The sequence below is a fragment of the Lactuca serriola genome, chromosome 3 (genome assembly GCF_051521515.1).
Source record: "Lactuca serriola cultivar US96UC23 chromosome 3, Lser_US96UC23_V15, whole genome shotgun sequence".
NCBI classification, from domain to species: Eukaryota; Viridiplantae; Streptophyta; class Magnoliopsida; order Asterales; family Asteraceae; genus Lactuca; species Lactuca serriola.
The window spans coordinates 1,082,055-1,094,865 of record NC_136410.1 but is presented as its reverse complement, the minus strand read 5'-3'; the positions used below and the strand labels follow the sequence as shown (position 1 = coordinate 1,094,865).

Genomic DNA, 12,811 nt, shown 5'->3' with positions numbered 1-12,811 from the left:
CTATTACATTTATTTTTTTTTCATTATATTGTATACTATTCTAGTAGAATAATCCATTCTTTTTGGAAGATTGGTGGTCATTGTTCATCTTCATCCCATACAATGTTCATATTCACAATTCTATTCTGGCAGAATCAGAATTCAATATTCAATTCCAGTAGAATGTTGTAAGCTTCATATGTACCATATTTTGCTTTGATATCTCTCATTTCGTACCTACAAAAATAATAGTATTCAACACTTGATCATTAATAATAATGGTAATCAACACTAATAAACAATATAACAAATGTAAATTAATTTTCAATTTTTTTTAAAAAAAAGTGAAGGAAGAGAGTTGTTCACTTTGTTGCATCCCCTTATTCCGAAGCTTGATGATTACTGCATTATTTACAAAAAGTAACAATAAGAAAAAAAAATGTCCAGAATCACATTCCATTCTGTTGTAAAGCTCAATTCCATTCCCTCGTTGATTACTGCATACCAAAGGATTACATACTTGTAAATATATTTTGCGGGCAGCTTCAAATCATAGTTATGTATGAATTCTTCTTTTTTCATGTTGCAATCCAAAATACAGGTGGTGAAAAGATCAGATATGGGGATCAAGGAACTCTGTTAACTATAAACTGAAAGAGTTTTGTAATGCTTACATTTGCAAGATTCATTGAAGGACCTGTGTAGCTTGAACCAACAAGAATCACCGCCATAGTTGCCATGGAAAGCATCGAATTCTTCAAGAACAAGCTGTTAGGACCCTTGATGATGATCAAGAGAACAACAAAAGTGATAACGAAAGTCAAAACTCCCTCAACAATGGCTCCAATATGCAAATCTACTTTTAGAGTAGGTCCTTCTAGCAGACGTTTGTACTATAATGACATCAACTCCAAAAGAGACATCACACCACCAACTGCACCAATCGCCTGTCAACAATACAGAAACCAAACACTATTTTTACATGTTTAACACCAATAATCAACAAATACTGATCCAATTCTGCACTATTCATAATTGAATGTAACGATCTGTTTTTGCAATTTCAACTGTAACCTAACAATTTGGGGGATTGGAAACCCTTAATTCGTCAAAAATCACGACTATGAAAAGTAATTTTTGGTTAAATTACCTGAGCAGGAAAGCGGGCGGCGGTGGACATGAGTGTATCATCGTCGCCACCGGCACCGGCGATACTAAACACAATTGTATTGATCGCATTGAAGCTAGCGCCACCGAAGGCATCGGCAATCAATCCAAACACGATGGAAGCCAGCCCTCCAACACCCATCGAAAGAAGAACAGAAGAGAAGACAGAGAGAAGACAGAAGGTTTGCTGCCGCATGCGCCCTGCTGTGTTGTGCTGCGTCTGCTGACTGCTGGTGTCGACGCCGCCTCTTCGAAGTCATCCAACACCGGTAATTGAATGAGGCGGTAATCGATGAAGGTGTATATAAGAAAAGAAATTAGGTTAAAACTGAATGCTAACGTGATTACATGGACTATTTGTGGAAGCTATTAATCAAATTACTAAAATACCTTTGTTTATTTATTTAATTATTTAAATATTTATTTAATTTTGATAGGCCCACAGTTATGTATACAATAACACAATACTTAGTTAAAACATTTGAACCTAGCTCTCTCTCTCTCTCTCTCTCTCTCTCTATATATATATATATATATATATATATATACCATGTTGGAATGCTTCAACATTGGAAATTCTATGTATGGAAATATTATAGCAAAAAGAATTGTCAAGTATCATGTCTTTATGTAAGACATTATAAATCGTATCCCATATGCTTCGGGTATAGGATCGATTGCATATGCTATAATATTCATGTGTTCTGAATTTTCCGAATGCCAAGGGTTTTAAGAGGGAAATAAGACCAGAACCAAATATGACTAAAGTAGTTAAACAACTATCAAGGACAATCTAAGGTTCACTGAGGATTGATCACTTGAAACTGAAAGTATAGGAATGAATGGACCATATTGACATTGTTATGAATAGACAGGTTTCTATTAATAATGAGTTGTCGTATGGAAAATATGAAAATGTTTCCATATTGGGAATTAGATATTAAGAATCTATGTGTAGGTTAGAAACTTTTATGCAAGAATGATGTACAAAGGAATGTACTTTGAATTTGAGACTTCACTTCCATGGAATTGTTCTTGTGACAATCTTCAAAGGAGTACTTTGTAATAGCGTTGGAAAAGTCTCTGTGACTTTTGTACCTTGATATTACAAAAGGAACATTGCATGATAGTTTAGAATCTTACACTTACGATAAAGATTTGGAATTGTGAAATGAGTTTCATTGGAAAAAATGTCTTCTATTGATCTATTTCACAAAGAAAGGACCATAGGTAAACATAGTGTGCATGCTTGAAGCATAGGATAACTATTGTTTTAATTCAAGTATTAAGTTGATAAATTGAAACATTATACAATGAATAATATGTAATCAATATGTTGATTAAATAAAAGGTGTTTTATTTATATTCAAAAGTTTTGAGACCATATTGGATTCGATTATTCTTGTGTTTCACTTTGCATGTTTTGACTTCCTGAATAACTAGATTATTCAAACTATCCACAGCCGATCATACTTTGGAAGTAGGTATTGAAGCTAAACTGTCATGAATGGTTCTGTAGATTGTCTAAAGGTGTTTAGACATAACACAAGTTTGTTGCAGTATTCATGAGTACTCCTGTAATAAGATTTGAGTATTGGACTAAACCCACGCTCATTTGAATCACTTCATGAATTTTATCACGAGTGATCATGAGACAATAATATCTTATATTCTTGAAACCAAGACATGTGAGTTGTAGTTTACAAGTCGGTTGCAGATTAACATATGTAAACGCACCAGTAACTTGGTGTTATAAAACATATTGTTGTGTGTGATTTGATGAGTAAATAGAGCAAGCACATGAGTCAAATTTTATCCGTTCATTTTACCCTAATAGGGATAAAAGCGATATATGCGGGCCCCTCGATGATTTAGTGATGACAACCCTAAGCGCTTGGCCAAGCCTGAACTGATTTGATCTGTTCAATTTGTTGGTCATCATAAATCGGAAATTGGGAAACAACACATGAATAGAGAGAATGATTATAATCCATGTCTCAGTTCATACGATATCTAGAATGGAGGAATATATGACCATTGATCTAATAGACACATCATTGGTTTATTCAGAGTTCGACATCGACTTTTAAGAACTACGATTGCTAATTGGATTTTGGAGTCGTACTTGCAATAATAGTTATTAGACTTATCCAAGTGGGATACTTTTGGATTAGGTGTCTAAGTCCATAACTATAATTGGTATGTACTTGACCTGACAATAGCATGGTCAATTTCGGGTTGCCTTCATCAGAACAATTTGATAGGATGGATATTTGAGTAAGAGGTTATTTATGATTAATATATTATAAGTATAATACATTAATATAAGAATCATATTATTTAATTAGTATTGATCGAGAATTAATTTGGAATTAATTTAGTGATCAAAAGAGACTAATTAAATTAACGGGGACTAGTTAAGTAAATCAGTGATATTTATAGTTTGGACCAATGATCCATATTGATTAGGATGGACTAATTATATGTGGGAGTCCATGAAGAGTTAGTCCATAAGGCCCATCATATGGATTATTGCATTGCTTAAAGGCTTAAGTAAATGGACTAGGGTTTACAAGTTAAACCTTAGGAATTCCAAACTATATATATGTGTAACCCCTTTAGCCAAAATCGGACCTAAGAGTGACATTGCATGAGTATGGGCGATTTTTGGTGCCTAAACTCTCTCTCGTTTATCTTCCAATAGTTCATGATGTTTGTGACTTGTTTGAGGCACAACACTTGGGGTGCTAAGCTCTTGAAAGGCCAAATTCAACAAGCTACAACAAGTGGTAATCTTCTAACTTACTCTTATGATTTATATGTCAAAATTGTATGGTAGCTGTAGGCTTCATGCTTTGGAAATTTTATTGCATGTATAATTAGATAAAACTTAGATCCAAAGCTATTAGGGTTGTATGTACACCATAGGAGTGTTATAGTACTCAAAACCCAACAATGGTATCAGAGCCATGGGTAGTTTTCTGTTATATAAATAAATAGCTAATTGTTCAAAGTTGGAAAAGTCTAAAAACTTCAGTCTGACAGGAGGAATCGACGAGTCCATACATGAACTCGTCGAGTCCATGCTCATAAGTGATGAACTCGTCGAGTCCATTATCCGACTCAACGAGTTGGATCATCTGTTGGCAGTTTTTCGGGTTTTTTTTGGCTTCAATTGGATCAAAAAAAGTATAAATACCCAATTTTGGAATGATGTATGGATTGGTTCTTCGAAATTAAAAATGGCATACCCTGTACTATACGAAAATGAGGTCCAGAAACGATGTAAAGTGAGGGACATAATACGTGAACAAGGCTTCAATTGGGCCCGAAAGTCTAGTCCACTGAATATAGGACCGTCTCACTGTCTTTAGAGCCTACAACAAGTTGTGGCATCCATTCAGTTATAAGGTGAGTTGGACTACTCGACATGCCATATTGCTTCAGACGGTAGGTATAAAGTTGTGATTCTCAGGCACATGATTGATCATAAACAAAAGATAAATCCCACATAGATTCATATTTCCTATAAAGGTAATTGGCTTTGTATGGAGAACGGCCCATGGACACATTCATTCTACTGTGGCACTCACACTTAGGGGTATTCCAATTATTTGCGGCTCATGTGTAAACCATCAGGAGAGTGTTGATCACATCCTTGTTTGTTATCCATTTGCGTGTATGGTTCGTAATAAATATTCAGGTGGTATGGTATTGATCAAGTGGACATACAAAACGTGGGTAATTTCATTGATTTTGCAACCAAATGGGGAAGATGTTCAAAGAGAAGGAAGAGACTTATCACAATCTACTATGGTATGTTATGGGTGCCTTGGAAACCTAGGAATGATCGGCTCTTTCAAGGGATTGAAAACAACCCGACAAAAGTAGTTGAAAACATTAAATCCTTAGTTTTTTATAAGGCTTAAATGTAAGGGTAAAGTTGAAATTTATAACTCGGAAGAATGGCTTATATCCCCTTTCTCTTTTCCTTGATCTTATTGTTGTGTGTACTATTGATTTGGCCCCTAGCTAGCTTCTTGCTTGCAGGGGTCTTTTTTATAAAATGATCGTTTCCAAAAAATTATATTGTTATACCAATGATAAAAGAAAATAAATAAATTAGATATTAAAGTCGAAACTTTAATTGTGCCAACATAAAAACTAATATATATATATATATATATATATATATATATATATATATATATATATATATATATATATATATATATATATATATATATATATATTAAAAATGTCTAAAGTTAGGACAGTAAAGTTCCTAACTTTTTGGCAGTTTTGGTCCTTGGTTTATACGTGTGCTTATAATTCTATATCTTTTCTTTTATAGGTCATATTTTGACACTTTGTTTATTTTTTGTGGATACGTATTCTTTCCACCGCCCATTTAAACCAATAGAGATGGGCTTGTCTGACGCTGTTCCACGAGTTTACTCCCTCAACCATGGTCACCGCCTCACTATCCTATAACCCACCGCCTTCATCTCGATCCTTCCTCAACCCTCTTCGTCTCCACCACTTCTCCCTTTTTCTTCATTACCCATTCATCTTCGCCATTTGATACCTTCATCGACATCCTACTATTTGGTCACAAATCATCTTCATCGACATCTAACCACCGATATCAACACCGCCTCTGACTCCTTTCACCTGACACCACTTGTCTGATCCTTACGGAACCCCGTTTTTGAAACCGCGGGGACGTGGCGACGGCTACACCAACGGAGACGCTACAGAAGGCGAACTCTCGGGAAGGGTTTTCGAACACTGCAGTGGAGCCGGAAGCGGGTTAGTATTCAGTCGGTTTCCTCCTCACCGTCCCCTCCCACCTCCACTATGTTCCAATCGGAGGTTTAGAGTGGTTTACTTGCTGTCACTGCTGCCATATCACCTCTATTTTTCGTCGATTCCAATCTACCTCTATTTTCCGTTGATTTTGTTTCTCTCTGTTTTGTTGTCTCTATTTGTGCGTATCTTCTTCTTCTTCACACCTTCACTTGTCTTCCAATTTCCGTCCCACTTTGTTTTTTTGTTAGCATCGATTCCTTATAGATGGTTAGTAATTAGTCGTGCTTTCTTTACTTCACCACATTGTGCAATAATTAACCGTTCTTTCTTTAGTAATCAACCGAAATATGTAGTCCCTATTTCACCAATCGGCCCTAATATTTGATTTCTTTCTTTATTTTGTTACTGTGTTTTCAGTTTTACTACTATTGTTGTTGGCCAACAATGCCCTAACATTAATTTCTTAGAGATGGTTAGTAATCAACACTTCTGCTGATTTCGTTATTTTTGTAAACACTGACTTCTTATGGTGTGTTGTTAGTGCCATCTGTGTCGCCTCTGGTGAGAGGTTGAAGATGCCGACAATGGAGGTATTAATGAAATTTTCGGTTTCATTTGATCGATATCAGCACCCATATGTTTTTGATTGTTTGTTGCAGAAGTTCATCTGAAAATAGGAAAGGGGAAAATAGGAAAATGCTGCAAGTTTGATGGACAAGTTGATGGGGCAAATCAAAGTCTTAGGGCTCTTAAAGACACTTCGAGGAGGTAGATTGGAGAATGAGCCAACAATAACAGATGGTATTCTCTAAAATGAGGATTTTCAGAGAATCAAACAGCTAAAAGTAAGTTTTGATTATACACCACAATATCAATATGTGATTATTCTGCTACTTACAATTATACATTTTTAAAATATTTTTTTTGGGGAAATAGTCATTCTAAATCAACAACTTATGAAATCAACAACATCCTATGAGGTCCCAACTCATTTTGAAAAGACTCAATGGATTTCACTTAAAGTATGTCTCAAAAATCTTTTTTTATTTAATTTTATTTTATCATGTAAGGATTATTTATTAGTTATAAAAGGAGTATATAAATTATGAAATGAATTGATGTGGAGGAAAGGAAGGCTTTGATCAAATCGGGAAAGAGAAGATAGGGAAAAATACCAATCAAGAGCTGCTACCAAGTGGAAAAGGTCTGTTTTTTTATTTATAAACATTTTATATTTCATTCAAGAACCAAAATATGCAAACAAGTTTGTATTTTTTACTTATATATTTATTCATTTTTTTTTCAAATTTACATAAGAACATGTATTTAGAAAAACTATATAGTCTAAAGAAGATCCACTTTGTTTCTGGATAAACGATTGAAAAGAATAAGATTTTATTTAGTGTTATTTTTTGTATATGTTGATTTTGTTTTTTTCGTTTGTTTTCAAATTGATTTGTTAAATATTGACAGTTTGTTATTCATAGCTCACTAATGTTGTAGATTTTGTTTTGTCTGTCTGTGTGGGACTGATTGTGTTTATGTATATTGTGAATATGAGTGTTATGGACTATTGTAATCCATCCCTTACTCTTATCTATGAACATTGCTTGAAACCTTTGTGGTTGACTACTAATGTATCCACAAAACACAATTATATCAACGAAAGATGACCCTTCTTAAAAATGGTCTAACTATCCTTTATTATGATGCAGGTGCTTCATATCTTTAATTGATGTTGTTGTGCGAACTATAATTTTACAGGTAAGCCAAACATCCTATAAAGAAGGTGAAAAGAAAGTTCCTACACAAGGATCCTTTGATTTCATGACATATTGACTTAATACTACATGTCTATTTTCTATAGTTTGTCAATGATCTGATTAATGCAAGAGCTAACATGTACATATTTCTTTTATAATATTTTTTTAAGTGTTTGATTTTTTTGAAGAAATCCACTCAGGTCTCATGAATCTATTTTCTAACATTTAACATATTTTGATTTGCTCGCATTTCAGATATTAGCATGTTTAAGATTTCTAAAATCAATGAAATTCTAAGTATGGCTCAAATATTAGCATCACTTTCATAAATGACCGGGTATAGTTTTTGTATATGGCTGAAAGGATCTCTTTACTTAATAGTTATGCAATCACTATTTAACAATCAACTCTCCCTTCTCAATCTTTTTCTTACATTATTTTTTATATACTAATAGTCACTTAATTTTTTAGCCCCATAATAGAATTGTATATAGTTTTCATATAACAACTTAGTAAAAAATCATTATATTTTTTTACCCTTTTCAATCTATTAATAGTTTTTTTTTTTTTTTTTTTTTTTTTTTTTTTTTTCGATTCAGCCTATAAAAATTTCTAATATTTTTTCAAACTACCCATCTTAACAACTTAGAAAAAAACCCATTATATTTGTATATTTTATAAAATTCAACCAAACACTTTTTTCTGTCGTGTCAATTTCCTCTTCTCATTTTACAATTTGGTATAGCTGTCTAGACGTCTTTCGTCTATTTAGAAAACCGAAATTAGAAAAAAATAAAAACAAATAACCATAAGAATAAAATTTTTTATTCTTTTCTTTAAGAGTCTTTTCTACCCTTTTTTTAAACAGGACCTATTTGGTAATTTTATTTTAGGACGTGCATGTTACTCAGTATGATACAAAGAAATTAAGATCCTTGAAGGTCTCTCGAAATTGGATTTCTACGTTTAATGCCCTAAATTTTGCAGGTAGTTATTTTAGGACGTCCATGTTACTCGATTTTTGTAGTTTTGAATTTGGCTGGATTTGACAAGTAATATAAGTTTGGCCGATCTCGCTCCTAATGATGGTTAAGACTTAAGAGTATTTTAATATGTGACATGTTTGGTTGGCTGAAACAAATCTTGATTTATATTATCTTCACATTTAGGTACGAAATAGGTTATCCGTTAGAAATAATATCAAGATTTATATTACATAACGAAACATTCACATATTGTGGATGATATCTTTCAGTCATGTGACGAAGCTAATAGGATTATACATTGAAAAAGTTATAAACAAAAATCATAAATTTCAATTATCTGTTAAAATTATAAGAAGACGACCATTAACATTAGGTGTTTGGTTAAACTTAATAGTCTTAAATCATATTTATTAACGGTTTCAAATAATACCATATAATATAAATAAAAAAACACCATGAAATATTAATTTATTAAAGGGCGTTTTGTTTTTGCTTTCTTTATGCAATAAATGTGTTTGGGGTTGGCACAAAGCTCAGTTAAGCCTCTCTACCTTTTCATCTTTCCAACAGGTATCACATAAGGTGAGATTTGTGATTAAATAGAGAATAAGTGAGATGACAACAACCCCTATGTATGCTATGTTGCTATTTGTAGAAATACTTTTTTGCTAAACCATATATTACCTCTTTGCATTCTGGACCTGTTTATGCGTGTGGAACCGAAACATGAAAAGTTGAACCGGGTTCATCCAAATGAGTTTCACTAGACTGATGTTAAGTGGGTTTTTTTTTTTGCATATCTTAGAACGAAATACTAAAATAGGGCAATATATTTTCATTTTAATGTTTAGCTTTATGTAATTTGGATCTTTTTTTTTTTTTTTTTCTGCAAAGAGCAATGTCCTTTATTTTAATTATTTTAAGCATCAAAATTGTAAAATGGCGAATTGCAGAGAATAACAATATATTTAACTGAGGCTACCAATTAAGACAATGTATTATACTTGAACACAAAAGCAACACTTTCCAACTCCGCAACGCGGGAGAACACATCTAGTTTTTTTTAAAAGAATCATAGGAATAACATAAGAAGCAACATTTAAAATAGTATATATTGATATAAAATAATTTTTTTTGATACAATGTAACAATGTTAAAAAATAAATAAATAAATAAATAAATAAATAAATAACTCAAGACATGTTTTATAGGTCCAGATTAGTTTAAGAATTAAATTAAGGCATTTTCTTAAGATGTTATGTCCACGTTTTATCTTTTTTCTGTGAAAACTTAGCGTATGACTCTTTTTAAATATAGTGTAATTAAAAGTAATAAAAAATAGATGCATAGCTTTGTCACCAAATCAAACTAGTAATGGATATGCAAATATTTATTTAAGCTATGCAAACATACTATCTAATACATAATTTATCTATTTCTAAAAAATCAATACATGTACGAAAAATTGAAGGATGCAAAGTTATGAACTAGATCCGCCTATTATGTTAACCATGAACATGTTGCTAAGGTTTTTGGAACTTTATAAAGAAAACTTGAACATCAAGTAGAAGGTTTACTATATTGAACTAAGATATTTATAAACCATATATAGGATTAGAGAAGAAAATAATAAAATTAATAAGATATAACCTTAGCATTCTCTAAAGGCCTTTCACTTTTGAAAAGCCCAAAATGTACTCGTCTTAAACAAGCGTGATAATTAAGGGGTTAACAAACCTTAAATGTCATCCATTTTTAGGGATCATAAAGTTTTTTTTTTTTTTTTTTTTTTTTTTTTTTAATTTTTTGAGGTGGTCTATGCAATTAAATGATTTTAGGGACCCGTCGTGTAGCTTTTCAAAAGCTAGAAGGACTATAGTTGGTAATAATAATTTAGTCTTAAGTGAAGAGTAGTTTTGAAAGTCATAGCAAAGCTGAAGGGTAAAAGTTGTAATTTTGTATAATTAAAGGCCTCCTTTTTAGCGGAGGAATGCTTGTCACCTACTCCTCCCCTTCATCAATCTCATGCTACACCGCTAGAGAGAGAAACAAGGATCGCACCTCTGTACCTGTACAGAGAGAAACAGCACACACATACTACACACACACACTGCGTGTAGGATCTCTTCCATGGAGGGAAGAATGTGTAAGATATGTAATAAGGTGTTCTCTAATGGCAGAGCTTTGGGTGGTCATATGAGATCTCATTTAGTCACCTTACCCATTCCATGGAAGAAACCAATTCATGCGTTGCAACTCAGTAGTCGCACCACAACCGACTCAACTACTTCAGCTTCACTATCCTGTGATCATTCGGAGGATGACGAAGACCAGGAGAAGATTTTGATGTACGGATTAAGGGAGAATCCTAAGAGAAGCTTCAGAGTGGCGGATCCGGAGTTTATGGATCACGGAGGGTCCGGGTTTGTGCTTCAGGAAGACAGGGAGAGTGAGACGGAGGTGAACCGAAAGATGAATCCGACTCGGAAGAGATCGAAGAGAGCCAGGGTTACGCGTTCGGTGAAGGAACCGAGTTTGAGTACTGATTTGGAACCGGTGATCATGAGTTCGGTATCTGATCATATTAATTCTGCCGAGGAGGATGTTGCTCTGTGTTTGATGATGCTTTCACGTGATGTCTTGAGCTTCATTAACTCAGGCGAGTCTAATCCGAGCCAGAATCGGTCCAAGTACCAGTGCGAGACTTGCGACAAAGTGTTCGACTCGTTCCAAGCACTGGGTGGTCATAAAACGAGTCACCGGAAAATCGATAACGATTTCGCTTTCTCCGGCGGTGGCAACAAGTCTAGGAAGAATGTAGCTCAGGATGATGGGAAATTACATGAATGCCCGTATTGTTATCGGGTGTTCGGGTCGGGTCAAGCATTGGGTGGGCATAAGAGGTCACATGTATTGGGCTCATCAACAACAACTGCTTCAGACTCTTTTGGTGGTAAAGGCGATGCAAGTGTAAATTTGGTTAATTCTACCAAAGCCCAGGGTAATTTGGTAATTATAGATCTTAACTTGCCAGCTCCAACTGAAGATGAAGAAAACTCAGCCGTCTCGGATGCTGAATTTTACCAATCCCCGTTGCATCTTTGACTCTGCAGTGATGTCAAATTACATACCCTTCTACCAAAGCCCAGGGTAATTCTACCCTTCTCGATTTGATTAAATTTTCTTCTTTGAGTTGAACCTGATGTGGGGTATATTGGGGAATTTAGTCCATTGTCAAAAAGAAAAGAAAAGAAATTCTGAAAAAATTTCAGATACATGCCTTTGTATTGGAATTTTTCTCTCATTAAGTTATCTTCTCGGCTTCTCCTATAAATTATTATTATTTTTTATTGTTCGTATACATAAATAAAACATAGTAATTAAGGCTCTTCGGCCTATTGGTATTAAAAGTTAACGGATAAACGTTACTTAACTAAAATTTAAAGGTTCAAGTACTCCTCTAAAATTTAAAGGTTCAAGTACTCATGTGGAAAAACAAACTATGGAGAAAATGATTTAGGAGGGTACCTACCTTTTATCCGTAATCATATATTGACAATTTCTTTTTGTACATAATAAAACAACTAACTTGTTTTAATTGTTTAAATTACACAAATATTACCAGCTAATACATGTTTTAACCGATAACTCAAAGGGAAAATGACTTAGGAGGGTAACTACCTCTTATCCGTGTTCACATACTGACAACTTTTTATTTTTTGTACATAAGAAAACAACTAACTTGTTTTAACTATGTAACATCCCAAAAATCATGACAAAAAATTTCGTTTTTAATTTAATACTAAAACCATAATTGTCAAACCATTAATTTAATACTCCGGCATCTGGCCTCGCCCGACATCAGGCCCCGCCTTGCATCGAGCCCCGCTCGGTATACAAATCTGTCTCTCTTAGGCCCCGCCTGTCTCCGGGCCCCACCCGCTAAACACATACAATTATATAACATGCTAACACATAAAGAAACATACTCTATTGTATCTCTGTCCTAAGAAACATACTCTGCTAATAATGAGATACGAAACTTCGTCCGTACTCGGCTAGTTCTAGCCAGGGCTTCAGCAGTGCAAGGTGAGTCTCCTCACT

The 12,811-nt window shown here is 33.9% G+C and overlaps 1 protein-coding gene, 1 long non-coding RNA gene and 1 pseudogene across 13 annotated transcripts; 2 read left to right on the top strand and 1 right to left on the bottom strand.

The window, feature by feature from the left end:
• Positions 1-264: 264 nt before the first annotated feature.
• LOC145094207 (aquaporin SIP1-1-like) lies at positions 265-1,342 on the bottom strand (annotated as a pseudogene).
• A 4,196-nt stretch (positions 1,343-5,538) lies between these two features.
• LOC145091301 (uncharacterized) lies at positions 5,539-7,912 on the top strand. Of its 12 annotated transcripts, none has more exons than XR_013702114.1 (5): positions 5,540-6,225; positions 6,376-6,430; positions 6,500-6,548; positions 6,618-7,162; positions 7,674-7,912. It is a non-coding gene; the product is annotated as an uncharacterized LOC145091301 (long non-coding RNA). The 12 variants fall into 12 exon arrangements; XR_013702113.1 differs by having other exon boundaries at positions 5,540-6,548; positions 6,618-6,803; positions 6,895-6,980; positions 7,085-7,162; XR_013702109.1 differs by having other exon boundaries at positions 5,542-6,548; positions 6,618-6,803; positions 6,895-6,980; positions 7,090-7,162.
• A 2,808-nt stretch (positions 7,913-10,720) lies between these two features.
• LOC145091300 (zinc finger protein ZAT9-like) lies at positions 10,721-12,057 on the top strand. The gene has a single exon (XM_079028974.1). The coding sequence runs from the start codon at positions 10,838-10,840 to the stop codon at positions 11,810-11,812; it is 975 nt and encodes a 324-aa protein (XP_078885100.1). The 5' UTR covers positions 10,721-10,837; the 3' UTR covers positions 11,813-12,057.
• Positions 12,058-12,811: the final 754 nt, after the last annotated feature.